The sequence below is a fragment of the Danio rerio genome, chromosome 1, assembly GCF_049306965.1.
Source record: "Danio rerio strain Tuebingen ecotype United States chromosome 1, GRCz12tu, whole genome shotgun sequence".
Taxonomy (NCBI): domain Eukaryota; kingdom Metazoa; phylum Chordata; class Actinopteri; order Cypriniformes; family Danionidae; genus Danio; species Danio rerio.
Genome location: NC_133176.1, coordinates 55685920 through 55702321, shown reverse-complemented (window position 1 = coordinate 55702321; position 16402 = coordinate 55685920). Strand labels below are relative to the sequence as shown.

At 39.7% G+C, this 16402-nt stretch overlaps 1 protein-coding gene across 1 annotated transcript in view; it reads right to left on the bottom strand.

Moving 5' to 3' along the window:
- Window positions 1-16402, bottom strand: part of LOC108185957 (uncharacterized) — a 57522-nt gene that overhangs the window by 20417 nt on the left and 20703 nt on the right. The window contains exons 16-29 of the mRNA XM_073905896.1: window positions 16188-16246; window positions 15865-16016; window positions 13142-15669; window positions 12897-12958; window positions 12574-12725; window positions 9315-12364; window positions 9070-9131; window positions 8747-8898; window positions 5353-8579; window positions 5102-5163; window positions 4779-4930; window positions 642-4612; window positions 430-491; window positions 103-254 (exon numbers count right to left, since the gene is read on the bottom strand). Of these exons, the coding sequence (XP_073761997.1) occupies window positions 103-254; window positions 430-491; window positions 642-4612; window positions 4779-4930; window positions 5102-5163; window positions 5353-8579; window positions 8747-8898; window positions 9070-9131; window positions 9315-12364; window positions 12574-12725; window positions 12897-12958; window positions 13142-15669; window positions 15865-16016; window positions 16188-16246 (13843 nt within the window). The remainder of the gene's footprint in view (window positions 1-102; window positions 255-429; window positions 492-641; window positions 4613-4778; window positions 4931-5101; window positions 5164-5352; window positions 8580-8746; window positions 8899-9069; window positions 9132-9314; window positions 12365-12573; window positions 12726-12896; window positions 12959-13141; window positions 15670-15864; window positions 16017-16187; window positions 16247-16402) is intronic.

The window sequence follows — 16402 nt, the reverse complement described above, 5'->3', positions numbered from 1 at the left end:
ATTGTGTGTGTTGACATAATAATTCCAAATGATCGATACTTTAAAAATATACATTTGTTTGTAAAAGACTTTTTCATTTAGAAGTTTTGTCATAAGACCTACCTTTTCCATTGATGTCAACTGAATTAGAAGTTATGTTTAGGGCATTTAGAGTTTGCTGGTCATTTAATAATACACTTCCAATGTCAAATTCTGATGGGACCCCTTCTGTTATGTCAAAAATCACTTCAACCTGTGTTTCAACTGATCCTTTGCTGAAAAAAGTATGTTTAGAGGTATCACGTCAGTCTTATAAAATATTAGGAACACTTTCTCAATATGGCAACCTGTGCAATAATCAATAAGCAATTATCACAACATTTTAAGTAATTTGACAAAATATCAATGAGTAGTGTGAATAAAATAAGCATTGAAAAATAGTGTGTTTACCTGAATCTTTTGACAATGGCTATTAGGAAAGCCTTAAAATGTCGTTTGAAAATGATGCCAAGCTGTAATATAACATAAAGAAATACAGTTAAGTCTAACAAGATTGCTGTTTATATGTAAATTGTTTAAAAATAATACATTATTTATTACATACACTGATAATGCATACAAATTATTCACTTAAAACACTTAAACTTTTAGTCTTTACTCACAAGTTGTTCAATAAATGATGCCCTTTCCTTGAAGGCCGGAGAACTGTTATTACTGAAGTCATTGATAAATGTGTCCTGTGAGCTGAAAGTCAAGGTTATTACTACTACATTTTTTGATACTGCAATTGCAGTAGTAGTGGGGGATGTTGTGGTTGTGGAGGCCTCTGTTGTTGTAGCCGATGTTTCTTCTGCAGCTGTGGTAGATGTTTCAACAGAAGTTGTTGTGGAAGGCTCTGTTGTTGAAATAGATGTTACTTCTGCAGTAGTCAAAGATGTTTCTTTTATAGTTGTTGTGGAGGACTCTGTTGTTGTGGTTGATGTTTCTACTGCAGCAGTGGTAGATGTTTCAGCCGAAGTTGTTGTGGAGGGCTCTGTTGTTGTGGTTGATGTTACTGCTTCAGTGGTGGTGGATGTTTCTTCAAGAGTTGTGGAGGCCTCTGTTCTCGTAGTAGATGTTTCTTCAGCAGTGGTAGATGTTTCAGCCGAAGTTGTTGTGGAGGGCTCTGTTGTTGTGGTTGATGTTACTGCTTCAGTGGTGGTGGATGTTTCCTCAAGAGTTGTAGAGGCCACTGTTGTTGTGGTAGATGTTTCTTCTGCAGCAGTTGTAGATGTTTCAGCAGATGTTGTTGTAGAGGCCTCTGTTGTCGTAGTAGACGTTTCTTCAGCAGTGGTAGATGTTTCAGCAGAAGTTGTTGTGGAGGGCTCTGTTGTTGTGGTTGATAATACTGCTTTAGTGGTGGTGGATGTTTCCTCAAGAGTTGTAGAGGCCACTGTTGTTGTGGTAGATGTTTCTTCTGCAGCAGTTGTGGATGTTTCAGTAGAAGTTGTGGAGGCCTCTGGTGTTGTGGTTGATGTTACTGCTTCAGTGGTGGTGCGTGTTTCTTCAAAAGTTGTGGAGGCCTCTGTTCTCGTAGTAGATGTTTCTTCAGCAGTGGTAGATGTTTCAGCAGAAGTTGTTGTGGAGGGCTCTGTTGTTGTGGTTGATGTTACTGCTTCAGTGGTGGTGGATGTTTCCTCAAGAGTTGTGGAGGCCTCTGTTGTTGTAGTAGATGTTTCTTCTGCAGCAGTTGTAGATGTTTCAGTAGAAGTTGTGGAGGCCTCTGTTGTTGTGGTTGATGTTACTGCTTCAGTGGTGGTGGGTGTTTCTTCAAAAGTTGTGGAGGCCTCTGTTCTCGTAGTAGATGTTTCTTCAGCAGTGGTAGATGTTTCAGCAGAAGTTGTTGTGGAGGCCTCTGTTGTCGTAGTAGACGTTTCTTCAGCAGTGGTAGATGTATCAGCAGAAGTTGTGGAGGCCTCTGTTGTTGTGGTTGATGTTACTAATTCAGTGGTGGTCGATGTTTCCTCAAGAGTTGTGGAGGCCACTGTTGTTGTGGTAGATGTTTCTTCTGCAGCAGTTTTAGATGTTTCAGCAGAAGTTGTTGTGGAGGCCTCTGTTGTTGTGGTTGATGTTACTGCTTTAGTGGTGGTGGATGTTTCTTCAAGAGTTGTGGAGGCCTCTGTTGTCGTAGTAGATGTTTCTTCTGCAGCAGTTGAAGATGTTTCAGCAGATGTTGTTGTGGAGGCCTCTGTTGTCGTAGTAGACGTTTCTTCAGCAGTGGTAGATGTTTCAGCAGAAGTTGTTGTGGAGGGCTCTGTTGTTGTGGTTGATAATACTGCTTCAGTGGTGGTGGATGTTTCCTCAAGAGTTGTGGAGGCCACTGTTGTTGTGGTAGATGTTTCTTCTGCAGCAGTGGTAGATGTTTCAGCAGAAGTTGTTGTGGAGGGCTCTGTTGTTGTGGTTGATGTTACTGCTTCAGTGGTGGTGGATGTTTCCTCAAGAGTTGTGGAGGCCTCTGTTGTTGTAGTAGATGTTTCTTCTGCAGTGGTAGATGTTTCAGCAGATGTTGTTGTGGAGGCCTCTGTTGTCGTAGTAGACGTTTCTTCAGCAGTGGTAGATGTTTCAGCAGAAGTTGTTGTGGAGGGCTCTGTTGTTGTGGTTGATAATACTGCTTCAGTAGTGGTGGATGTTTCCTCAAGAGTTGTGGAGGCCACTGTTGTTGTGGTAGATGTTTCTTCTGCAGCAGTTGTAGATGTTTCAGTAGAAGTTGTGGAGGCCTCTGTTGTTGTGGTTGATGTTACTGCTTCAGTGGTGGTGGGTGTTTCTTCAAAAGTTGTGGAGGCCTCTGTTGTCGTAGTAGACGTTTCTTCAGCAGTGGTAGATGTATCAGCAGAAGTTGTGGAGGCCTCTGTTGTTGTGGTTGATGTTACTGCTTCAGTCGTGGTGAATGTTTCCTCAAGAGTTGTGGAGGCCTCTGTTGTCGTATTAGATGTTTCTTCAGCAGTGGTAGATGTTTCAGCAGAAGTTGTTGTGGAGGGCTCTGTTGTTGTGGTTGATGTTACTGCTTCAGTGGTGGTGGATGTTTCCTCAAGAGTTGTGGAGGCCACTGTTGTTGTGGTAGATGTTTCTTCTGCAGCAGTTGTAGATGTTTCAGCAGCTGTTGTGGAGGCCTCTGTTGTTGTTGTTGATGTTTCTGCTTCAGTGGTTGTGGATTTTTCCTCAGGAGTTGTGGAGGCCTCTGTTGTTGTGGTTGATGTTACTGCTTCAGTGGTGGTGGATGTTTCCTCAGGACTTGTGGAGGCCACTGTTGTTGTGGTAGATGTTTCTTCTGCAGCAGTTGTAGATGTTTCAGCCGAAGTTGTTGTGGAGGGCTCTGTTGTTGTGGTTGATGTTACTGCTTCAGGGGTGGTGGATGTTTTTTCAAGAGTTGTGGAGGCCTCTGTTCTCGTAGTAGATGTTTCTTCAGCAGTGGTAGATGTTTCAGCCGAAGTTGTTGTGGAGGGCTCTGTGGTTGTGGTTGATGTTACTGCTTCAGTGGTGGTGGATGTTTCTTCAAGAGTTGTGGAGGCCTCTGTTGTCGTAGTAGATGTTTCTTCAGCAGTGGTAGATATTTCAGCAGAAGTTGTTGTGGAGGCCTCTGTTGTTGTAGAAGATGTTTCTACTGCAGCAGTGGTAGATGTTTCAGCAGAAGTTGTTGTGGAGGCCTCTGTTGTCGTAGTAGACGTTTCTTCAGCAGTGGTAGATGTTTTAGCAGAAGTTGTTGTGGAGGGCTCTGTTGTTGTGGTTGATGTTACTGCTTCAGTGGTGGTGGATGTTTCCTCAAGAGTTGTGGAGGCCACTGTTGTTGTGGTAGATGTTTCTTCTGCAGCAGTTGTAGATGTTTCAGCAGAAGTTGTGGATGCCTCTGTTGTTGTGGTTGATGTTACTGCTTCAGTGGTGGTGGATGTTTCTTCTAGAGTTGTGGAGGCCTCTGTTGTTGTGGTAGATGTTTCTTCTACAGCAGTTGTAGATGTTTCAGCAAAAGTTGTTGTAGAGGCCTCTGTTGTTGTAGTAGATGTTTCTTCTGCAGCAGTGGTAGATGTTTCAGCAAAAGTTGTTGTGGGGGCCTCTGTTGTTGTGGTTGATGTTACTGCTTCAGTGGTGGTCGATGTTTCTTCAAGAGTTGTGGAGGCCTCTGTTGTAGTAGATGTTTCTTCTGCAGCAGTGGAAGATGTTTCAGCAGGAGTTGTTGTGGAGGGCTCTGTATTTATAGTAGATGTTTCTGCTTCAGTGGTGGTAGATGCTTCATTAAGAGTTGTTAAGGGCTCTGTTGTGGTAGATAGAATATCTGTTATAGTGGTGAATGTTTCCACAGTTGTTGTTAAATACTCTGTTGTCGTAGAAGATTTCACTCCACTGGTAGTTGTGGACGTTTCATCACCAGTTGTTGTGGAGGTCACTGGTGTTTCAGCCGGAGCTGTGGAAGCTTCTGTTGCTGTAGTAGATGTTACTGCTATGGTAGTAGTAGACGTTTCCACAGGAGTTGTTGTGGAGGCCTCTGCTGTGGAGGACTCTGTTGTTGTAGATGTTTCTGCTGCAGTAGGGGTGAATGTTTGAGCAGATGTTGTTGTGGGTGTTGAGTATTCCGTTGTTGGTTCAGTAATCGATGATATTTCTAATGGAAAATATATATTTGTTAAACTTTTTTTTAATTTAAGATGACTTAAACAAAAAGGTAAACAATGATTTATTATTTTCAGAAATATTGATTACAAACAGTCGTTCCATGTAAGACATAAAAACATTTTCTTTTAATATTACATTTTTGTCAAAAAACTTACGTGTTCCATTAATGTCAACCGAATTAGACGTTATGTTCAGTTGGTTTAGAAATTGTGTGTTGTTCAATATTGCATTGCCAATTTCATTATTTGATGGTACAACATCTGTACTGTTGAATAGAAGATCAACTTCAGTGCCGACTGATCCTTTCCTGAAAAATATTGTTTAGAAATATCTTATTAGTGTTATAAAATATTGAGAACACTTTCTCAATGTGCTAACCTGACCATTAATACATTGTTCACAAGATTTAAAGTAGCTTGGTAAAATATCCATAATTAGTGTATATAAAATAAGCAGCATTAAAATTTATTGTATTTACCTGAATTTCTTGACGATGGCTTCAAGGAAAGACTTAAACCACCCTTTCAAAAGCTCATGAAACTGTAACCAATACAAATTATTACAGTTAAGCCAAATACATATTTTGGTCATACGGAAAGTCTTTTAAAATAATACAGTGATTTTTATTCACTTAAATACACTATGAACAACAGTACACAGTAAACTATATACACTATACTCTAAAAACAAATGCACAATAGTGAATGGAGAATTTTTGTCTTTACTCACAAGTTGCTCAACAAATGATGCCCTTTTCTTGAAAGCGGGAGAACTGTTATCATTGAAGTCATCTATAAATGTGTCTTGGGAGGTGAAAAACAGTTTTATTACTACTACGTTTCCAGATACTGCATTTGCAGTAGTAGAGAGAGATGTTGTCTCTGTTGTTGTAGATGTTACTGCAGCAGAGTTGGTGGATGTTTCAGCAGAACTAGTTGTGGGTGTCTCTGTTGTTGAAGTAGATGTTACAGCTTCAGTAGTGGTGGATGTGTCTTCAAATGTTGTTGTTGAGGGCTCTGCTATAGTAGTAGATGTTAATTGTACTGTAGTAGTGGCTGTTTCTTCAAAACTTGTTGTGGAGGAATCTGTTGTAGTAGATGCTACGGCTTCAGTAGTGGTGGGTGTTTGAGCAGGCATTGTTGTGGGTGTTGAGTATTCAGTGGTGGATGTTTCTTTAAGAGCTGTTGTGGAAGATTCTGTTGTAGTAGATGTAACTGCAGTAGTAGTAGTAGAGGTTTCCAAAGGAGTTGTTGTGGAGGGCTCTGTCATAGTAGTAGATGTTAACTCTACTGTAGTAATGGATGTTTCTTCAAGAGTTGTTGTGGAGGGCTCTGATGTAGTAGATGTTACAACTGAAGGGGTGGATGTTTCAGCAGGAGTGGTTGTTGAGGGCTCTGTTGGTGTAGTAGATGTTACTTCTATTGTAGTAGTAGACATTTCTTCAGGATTTGTTGTGGTGGGCTCTGTTGTTGTAGTAGATGTTACTTCTATGGTAGTAGTAGACTTTTCCACTGGAGTTGTTGTAGAGGGCTCTGTTGTTGTAGATGTTTCTGCTTCAGTAGTGGTGGATATTTCAGCAGGAGTTGTTGTGAGTGTTGATTGTTCAGTTGTGGATGTTTCTTCAAGAGTTGTTGTTGAGGGCTCTGTTGTTGTAGATGTTAACTCTACTGTAGTAGTGGATGTTTCTTCAAGAGAGGTTGTGGAGGACTCTGATGTAGTAGATGTTACAACTGAAGTGGTGGATGTTTCAGCAGAAGTGGTTGTTAAGGGTTCTGTTGGTGTAGTAGATATTACTTCTATGGTACTAGAAGACGTTTCTTCAGGAGTTGTTGTAGAAGGCTCTGTTGTTGTAGATGTTTCTGCTTCAATAGTGGTGGATATTTCAGCAGGAGTTGTGAGTGTTGATTGTTCAGTTGTGGATGTTTCTTCAAGAGTTGTTGTGGAGGACTCTAGCGTAGTAGATGTTACAAGTGAATTGGTGGATGTTGCAGCAGGAGTTGTTGTTGAGGGCTCTGTTATAGTAGTAGATGTTACTTCTATTGTCGTAGTAGACGTTTCTTCAGGAGTTGTTGTAGAAGGCTCTGTTGTTGTAGATGTTTCTGCTGCATTAGTGGTGGATATTTCAGCAGGAGTTGTGAGTGTCGATTGTTCAGTTGTGGATGTTTCTTCAAGAGTTGTCATGGATGATTCTGCTGCTGTAGTAGATGTGACTGCTATGGTAGTAGTAGACGTTTCCACAGGAGTTGTTGTGGAGGGCTCTGTTGTTGTAGTTGTTAATTCTACTGTAGTAGTGGATGTTTCTTCAAGAGTTGTTGTGGAGGACTCTGTTGGTGTAGTAGATGTTACCTCTATGGTAGTAGAAGACGTTTCTTCAGGAGTTGTTGTAGAGGGCTCTGCTGTTGTAGATGTTTCTGCTTCAGTAGTGGTGGATGTTTCTTCAAGAGCTGTTGTAGAGGATTTTGCTGCTGTAGTAGATGTTACTTCTATGGTAGTAGTAGACTTTTCCAAAGGAGTTGTTGTGGAGGGTTCTGTTGTTGTTGTAGATACTTCTGCTGCATTAGTGGTGGATATTTCAGCAGGAGTTGTTGTGGGTGTTGAGTGTTCAATTGTAGATGTTTCTTCAAGAGTTGTTGTGGAGGATTCTGCTGCCGTAGTAGATGTGACTGCTATGGTAGTAGAAGACGTTTCTTCAGAAGTTGTTGAATAAGGCTCTGTTGTTGTAGATGTTTCTGCTTCAGTAGTGGTGGATATTTCAGAAGGGGTTGTTGTTGAGGGCTCTGTTATAGTAGTAGATGTTACTTCTATTGTAGTAGTAGACGTTTCTTCAAGAGTTGTTGTGGAGTATTCTGCTGCTGTAGTAGATGTAACTGCTATGGTAGTAGAAGACGTTTCTTCAGGAGTTATTGTATAGGGCTCTGTTGTTGTAGATGTTTCTGCTTCAGTAGTAGTGGATATTTCAGAAGGAGTTGTTGTTGGTGTTGAGTGTTCAGTTGTAGATGTTTCTTCAAGAGTTGTTGTCGAGGGCTCTGTTGTTGTAGTAGATGTTACTTCTATGGTAGTAGTAGACTTTTCCAAAGGAGTTGTTGTTGATGGCTCTGTTGTTGTAGATGTTAACTCTACTGTAGAAGTGGATGTTTCTTCAAGTGTTGTAGTGGAGAACTCTGGCGTAGTAGATGTTACAAGTGAAGTTGTGGATGTTGTTGAGGGCTCTGTTATAGAAGAAGATGTTAATTCTACTGTAGTAGTGGATGTTTCTCCAAGAGTTGTTGTGGAGGACTCTGTTGGTGTAGTAGATGTTACTTCTATGGTAGTAGAAGACGTTTCTACAGGAGTTGTTGTAGAGGGCTTTGTTGTTGTAGATGTTTCTGCTTCAGTAGTGGTGGATGTTTCTTCAAGAGTTGTTGTGGAGGACTCTGCTGCTGTAGATGTTACTTCTATGGTAGTAGTAGACTTCTCCAAAGGAGTGGTTGTGGAGGGCTCTGTTGTTGTAGATGTTAACTCTAATGTAGTAGTGGTTGTTTCTTCAAGAGTTGTCGTGGAGGACTCTGTTGGTGTAGTAGAGGTTACTTCTATGGTAGTAGAAGACGTTTCTTCAGGAGTTGATGTGGAGGGCTCTGCTGTTGTAGATGTTTCTACTGTAGTTGTGGTGGATGTTTGAGCAGGCATTGTTGTGGCTGTTGAGTATTCAGTCGTGGATGTTTCCTCTAGAGTTGTTGTGAAGGACTCTGTTGGTGTAGAGGTTACTTCTTTGGTAGTAGCAAACGTCTCTTCAGAAGTTGTTGTGGAGGGCTCTGTTGTTGTAGATGTTAACTCTAATGTAGTAGTGGATGTTTCTTCAAGAGTTGTTGTGAAGGGTTCTGTTGTAGATGTTTCTGCTGCAGTAGTGGTGAATGTTTGAGCAGGTGTTGTTGTGGGTGTTGAGTATTCAGTTGTTGGCTCAGTAATGGATGATATTTCTGATAGACAAAAAATGATATTGAGTTGTTATGAATTTAGGATGGCATTGACAAAAAAATAAGCAAATTTTCTGAAATACTAATTTCAGTTTTATTAGTCAGTTCATTCCTTCATACTGGTTTCCATCTAAGACATGTAATTTTTTTCACATTGAAATAAGACTTACGTGTTCCATTAATGTCAACTGAATTAGCAGTGGCGTTTAGGTCATTTAGAAATTGTGTGTTGTTCAATATTGCATTGCCAATTTCATTATTTGATGGTACAACATCTGTACTGTTGAAAAGAAGACCAACTTCAGTGTTGACTGATCCTTTGCTGAAAAATATCGGTTAAAATCATATTAGTGTTATGAAATATTTAAGTTCCCAATATCACAATCTGATGATTAAAACATTAATAAAAATATTTAAAGTAGTTCAATTTAATTTTCCATACACATTCTATATAAAATAAGCAGCGTTAAATTAATACATATAGTATATTTACCTGAATTTCTTGACGATGGCTCCTAGGAAAGACTTAAACCACCCTTTCAAAAGCTCATGAAACTGTAACCAATACAAATTATTACAGTTAGGCCAAATACATATTTTGTTCATACGTAAGGTCTTTAAAAAAAAGCACAATGACTTTTATTCACTTGATTACATTATATACAACAGAACGCTGTATACACTATACTCTAAAAACAAATACGCAAAAGTGAATGGAGAATTTTTGTCTTTACTCACAAGTTGCTCAACAAATGATGCCCTTTTCTTGAAAGCGGGAGAACTGTTATCATTGAAGTCATCTATAAATGTGTCTTGGGATTTGAAAAACAGTGTTATTACTACTACGTTTCCAGATACTGCATTTGCAGTAGTAGAGAGAGATGTTGTCTTTGTTGTTGTAGATGTTACTGCTGCAGATGTGGAGGATGTTTCAGCAGAAGTAGTTGTGGTGAACTCTGTTGTTGCAGTAGATGTTACTGTTGCAGTAATGGTGGATGTTTCTTCAAGAGTAGTTGTGGGTGTCTCTGTTGTTGAAATAGATGTTACTGTTTCAGTAGTGGTGGATGTGTCTTCAAATGTTGTTGTTGAGGGCTCTGCTGTAGTAGTGTATGTTATTTCTGCTGTACTGGTGGATTTCTCAACAGGAATCGTTGAGGGCTCTGTTGTTATAATAGATGTTACTTCTGCAGTAGTGGTGGATGTGTCATCAAGAGTTGTTGTGGAGGGCTCTGTTGTTGTTGTAGAAGTTACAGCTGCAGTAGTGGTAGATATTTCAGCTAGAGTTGTTGTTGATGGCTCTGTTATAGTAGTAGATGTTAGTTCTACTGTAGAAGTGGCTGTTTCTTCAAAACTTGTTGTGGAGGAGTCTGTTGCTGTAGTAGAAGCAACGGCTTCAGTAGTGGTGGATGTCTGAGCAGGTGTTGCGGGTGTTGAGTATTCAGTGGTGGATGTTTCAACTGGAGTTGTTGTGGAGGATTCTGTTGTTGTTGTAGATGTTACTGCAGTGGTAGTAGTAGACGTTTCCATAGGAGTTGATGTGGAGGGCTCTGTTATAATAGTAGATGTTAACTCTACTGTAGTAGTGGATGTTTCTTCAAGAGTTGTTGTCGAGGACTCTGATGTAGTAGATGTTACAACTGAAGTAGTGGATGTTTCAGCAGAAGTGGTTGTTGAGGGCTCTGTTGGTGTAGTAGATGTTACTTTTATTGTAGTAGTAGACGTTTCTTCAGGAGTTGTTGTAGAAGGCTCTGTTGTTGTAGATGTTTCTGCTGCATTAGTGGTGGATATTTCAGCAGGAGTTGTTGTGGGTGTTGACTGTTCAGTTGTGGATGTTTCTTCAAGAGTTGTTGTGGAGGATTCTGCTGCTGTAGTAGATGTGACTGCTATTGTAGTAGTAGACGTTTCCACAGGAGTTGTTGTGGAGGGCTCTGTTGTTGTAGATGTTAACTGTACTGTAGTTGTGGATGTTTCTTCAAGAGTTGTTGTGGAGGACTCTGGCATAGTAGATGTTACAACTGAAGTTGTGGATGTTTCAGCAGGAGTTGTTGTTGAGGGCTCTGTTATAGAAGTAGATGTTAATTCTACTGTAGTAGTGGATGTTTCTCCAAGAGTTGTTGTGGAGGACTCTGTTGGTGTAGTAGATGTTACTTCTATGGTAGTAGAAGACGTTTCTTCAAGAGTTGTTGTAGAGGGCTTTGTTGTTGTAGATGTTTCTGCTTCAGTAGTGGTGGATGTTTCAGAAGGAGTTGTTGTTGAGTGCTCTGTTATACTAGTAGATGTTAACTCAACTATTGCAGTGGATGTTTCTTCAAGAGTTGTTGTCGAGGACTCTGTTGGTGTAGTAGAGGTTTCTACTGAAGTGGTGGATGTTTCAGCAAAAGTTGTCGTGAAGGATTCTGTTGTTGCTGTTGTAGATGTTTCTGCTGCAGTAGTGGTGGACATTTCATTGAGAGTTGTTGAGGGCTCTGTTATCGTAGTAGATGTTAATTCTACTGTAGTAGTAGATATTTCCTCAAAAATTGTTGTGGAGGATTCTATTGCTGTAGTAGACTTTACTGCTAAGGTAGTAGTAGATGTTTCTACAGAAGTTGTTGTGAAGGGTTCTGTTGTTGTAGATGTTTCTGCTGCTGTAGTGGTGGGTGTTTGAGCAGGTGTTGTTGAGTATTCAGCTGTGGATGATTCTTCAACAGTTGTTGTGGAGGACTCTGTTGGTGTAGTAGATGTTACTGCTATGGTAGTAGTGGATGTTTCCACAGGAGTTGTTGTGGAGGGCTCTGTTGTTGTGGATGTTTCTTCAATAGTTGTTGTGGCTGACTCTCCGGTTGTAGAAGATGTTTCTGCTGCAGTAGTGGTAGATGTTTCAATTACAGTTGTTGAGGGCTCTGTGGTTGTAGTAGACATTACAGCTGAAGTACTGGTGGATGTTTCAGCAGCAGTTGTTGTGGAGGATTCTGTTGTTGCTGTTGTAGATGTTTCTGCAACAGTAGCAGTGGATATTTCAGCAGGAGTGGTTGTTGAGGGCTCTGTTATAGTAGTAGATGTTAATTCTATTGTAGTAGTAGATGTATCTTCAAGAGTTGTCGTGGAGGACTCTGTTTGTGTAGTAGATGTTACTGCTATGTTAGTAGTAGACATTTCTACAGTAGTTGTTGTGGAGGGCTCTGTTGTTGTAGATATTTCTGCTGCAGTAGTAGTGGATGTTTGAGGCGTTGTTGTGGGTGTTGAGTATTCAGTTATGGATGTTTCTCCTAGAGTTGTTGTAGAGGACTCTGTTTGTGTAGTAGATGTTACAGCTGAAGTAGTGGTGGATATATCAGCAGGAGTAGTTGTGGAGGATTCTGTTTCTGTAGTAGATGTTACTGCTATGGTAGTAGTAGATGTTTCCACAGGAGATGTTGTGGAGGACTCTGTTGTGGAGGGCTCTGTTGTTGTAGATGTTTCTGCTACAGTAGAGGTGGACGTCTGAGCAGGTGTTGTTGTGAGTGTTGAGTATTCAGTTGTGACTGTTTCTTCAAGAGTTGCTGTGGAAGACTCTGTTGTCATAGTAGATGTTATTGATTCAGTAGTGGTGGATGTTTCAACAGGAGTTGTTGTGGAGGAGTCTGTTTCTATAGTAGATGTTACTACTATGGTAGTAGTAGACGTTTCCACAGGAGGAGCAGTGGAGGCCTCTGTTGTGGAGGACTCTGTTGTTGTAGATGTTTCTGCTGCAGTAAGGGTGGATGTTTGAGCAGGTGTTGTTGTGGGTGTTGAGTATTCCGTTGTTGGTTCAGTAATTGATGATATTTCTAATAGACAAAATAAGTAAATAAATATTGAGTTGTTTTGAGCTTATGCTGTTTTTGACCAAAAATGTAAACAATGATTTTACATTTTCTCAAATACTCATTTCAAATAATCATTACTGTGAAACAAGTTTTTATTTGTCAATTTATTCCTTTATACTGGTTTCCCTGTAAGACATGTAATTTTGATCACATTGAAATAAAAGACTTACGTGTTCCATTAATGTCAACTGAATTAGCAGTTGCGTTTAGGTCATTTAGAAATTGTGCGTTGTTCAATATTGCATTGCCAATTTCATTATTTGATGGTACAACATCTGTACTGTTAAAAAGAAGACCAACTTCAGTGTTGACTGATCCTTTGCTGAAAAATATCGGTTAAAATCATATTAGTGTTATGAAATATTTAAATTCTCAATATCACAACCTGATCATTAAAACATTATTAAAAATATTTAAAGTAGTTTAATTTAATTTTCCATACACATTCTATATGAAATAAGCAGCGTTAAATTAATACATATAGTGTATTTACCTGAATTTCTTGACGATGGCTCCTAGGAAAGACTTAAACCACCCTTTCAAAAGCTCATGAAACTGTAACCAATACAAATTATTACAGTTAGGCCAAATACATATTTTGTTCATACGTAAGGTCTTTAAAAAAAAGCACAATGACTTTTATTCACTTGATTACATTATATACAACAGAACGCTATATACACTATACTCTAAAAACAAATACGCAAAAGTGAATGGAGAATTTTTGTCTTTACTCACAAGTTGCTCAACAAATGATGCCCTTTTCTTGAAAGCGGGAGAACTGTTATCATTGAAGTCATCTATAAATGTGTCTTGGGATTTGAAAAACAGTGTTATTACTACTACGTTTCCAGATACTGCATTTGCAGTAGTAGAGAGAGATGTTGTCTTTGTTGTTGTAGATGTTACTGCTGCAGATGTGGAGGATGTTTCAGCAGAAGTAGTTGTGGTGAACTCTGTTGTTGCAGTAGATGTTACTGTTGCAGTAATGGTGGATGTTTCTTCAAGAGTAGTTGTGGGTGTCTCTGTTGTTGAAATAGATGTTACTGTTTCAGTAGTGGTGGATGTGTCTTCAAATGTTGTTGTTGAGGGCTCTGCTGTAGTAGTGTATGTTATTTCTGCTGTACTGGTGGATTTCTCAACAGGAATCGTTGAGGGCTCTGTTGTTATAATAGATGTTACTTCTGCAGTAGTGGTGGATGTGTCATCAAGAGTTGTTGTGGAGGGCTCTGTTGTTGTTGTTGTAGAAGTTACAGCTGCAGTAGTGGTAGATATTTCAGCTAGAGTTGTTGTTGATGGCTCTGTTATAGTAGTAGATGTTAATTCTACTGTAGAAGTGGCTGTTTCTTCAAAACTTGTTGTGGAGGAGTCTGTTGCTGTAGTAGATGCAACGGCTTCAGTAGTGGTGGATGTCTGAGCAGGTGTTGCGGGTGTTGAGTATTCAGTGGTGGATGTTTCAACTGGAGTTGTTGTGGAGGATTCTGTTGTTGTTGTAGATGTTACTGCAGTGGTAGTAGTAGACGTTTCCATAGGAGTTGATGTGGAGGGCTCTGTTATAATAGTAGATGTTAACTCTACTGTAGTAGTGGATGTTTCTTCAAGAGTTGTTGTCGAGGACTCTGATGTAGTAGATGTTACAACTGAAGTGGTGGATGTTTCAGCAGAAGTGGTTGTTGAGGGCTCTGTTGGTGTAGTAGATGTTACTTTTATTGTAGTAGTAGAAGTTTCTTCAGGAGTTGTTGTGGAGGGCTCTGTTGTTGTAGATGTTTCTGCTGCATTAGTGGTGGATATTTCAGCAGGAGTTGTTGTGGGTGTTGACTGTTCAGTTGTGGATGTTTCTTCAAGAGTTGTTGTGGAGGATTCTGCTGCTGTAGTAGATGTGACTGCTATTGTAGTAGTAGACGTTTCCACAGGAGTTGTTGTGGAGGGCTCTGTTGTTGTAGATGTTAACTCTACTGTAGTAGTGGATGTTTCTTCAAGAGTTGTTTTGGAGGACTCTGGCATTGTAGATGTTACAACTGAAGTTGTGGATGTTGCAGCAGGAGTTGTTGTTGAGAGCTCTGTTATAGTAGTAGATGTTAACTCTACTTTAGTAGTGGATGTTTCTCCAAGAGTTGTTGTGGAGGACTCTGTTAGTGTAGTAGATGTTACTTCTATGGTAGTGGAAGACGTTTCTTCAGGAGTAGTTGTGGAGGACTCTGTTGGTGTAGTAGATGTTACTGCTATGGTAGTAGTGGACGTTTCCACAGGAGTTGTTGTGGAGGGCTCTGTTGTTGTGAATGTTTCTTCAATAGTTGTTGTGGCTGACTCTCTGGTTGTAGTAGATGTTTCTGCTGCAGTAGTGGTAGATGTTTCAACAACAGTTGTTGAGGGCTCTGTGGTTGTAGTAGACATTACAGCTGAAGTACTGGTGGATGTTTCAGCAGCAGTTGTTGTGTAGGATTCTGTTGTTGTTGTTGTTGTAGATGTTTCTGCAACAGTAGCAGTGGATATTTCAGCAGGAGTGGTTGTTGAGGGCTCTGTTATAGTAGTAGATGTTAATTCTGTTGTAGTAGTAGCTGTATCTTCAAGAGTTGTCGTGGAGGACTCTGTTTGCGTAGTAGATGTTACTGCTAGGTTAGTAGTAGACATTTCTACAGTAGTTGTTGTGGAGGGCTCTGTTGTTGTAGATGGTTCTGCTGCAGTAGTAGTGGATGTTTGAGCAGGCATTGTTGTGAGTGTTGAGTATTCAGTTGTTGATGTTTCTTCCAGAGTTGTTGTAGAGGACTCTGTTGGTGTAGTAGATGTTACAGCTGAAGTAGTGGTGGATGTATCAGCAGGAGTAGTTGTGGAGGACTCTGTTGCTGTAGTAGATGTTACTGCTATGGTAGTAGTAGACGTTTCCACAGGAGTTGTTGTGGGCTCTGTTGTTGTAGATGTTTCTGCTACAGTAGAGGTGGATGTCTGAGCAGGTGTTGTGAGTGTTGAGTATTCAGTTGTGACTGTTTCTTCAAGAGTTGCTGTGGAAGACTCTGTTGTCATAGTAGATGTTATTGATTCAGTAGTGGTTGATGTTTCAACAGGAGTTGTTGTGGAGGAGTCTGTTTCTATAGTAGATGTTACTACTATGGTTGTAGTAGACGTTTCCACAGGAGGAGCAGTGGAGGATTCTGTTGTGGAGGACTCTGTTGTTGTAGATGTTTCTGCTGCAGTAGTGGTGGATGTTTGAGCAGGTGTTGTTGTGGGTGTTGAATATTCAGTTGTTGGTTCAGTAATGGATGATATTTCTAATAGAGAAAAAAAAATATTGACTTGTTTTGAGTTTATGCTGTTTTTGACCAAAAATGTAAAGAATGATTTTCTCAAATACTCATTTCAAATAATCATTACTGTGAAACAAGGTTTTATTTGTCTGTTTTTTCCTTCATACTGGTTTCCCTGTAAGACATGTAATTTTGATCACATTGAAATAAAAGACTTACGTGTTCCATTAATGTCAACTGAATTAGCAGTTGCGTTTAGGTCATTTAGAAATTGTGTGTTGTTCAATATTGCATTGCCAATTTCATTATTTGATGGCACAACATTTGTACTGTTGAAAAGCAGATCAACTTCAGTCTTGACTGATCCTTTGCTGAAAAAAATAGTTCAGAAATATCATATTAGTGTTATGAAATATTCAGAACACTTTCTCAATATTGCAACCTGTCCAATAATCCATTAATCACAAGATTTTATGTTGTTTCAGAAAATATTTATAAGCAGTGTAAATAAAATAAGCCACATTGAAATATAGTGTATTCACCTGAATCTCTTGACAATGGCTTGTAGGAAGGCATCAAACCGTTTGAAAATGTTGACAAACTGTAACCAATACAAATTATTACAATTAAGCCACATGCGTTTGTCGTTCATATGTAAAGGCCTTTAAAACAGCACAATGACTTTCATTCAGCAGAATTCACTGTACACAACAGAAAACTATACACTAAAAACAAATACACTATAGTGAAAAGATAA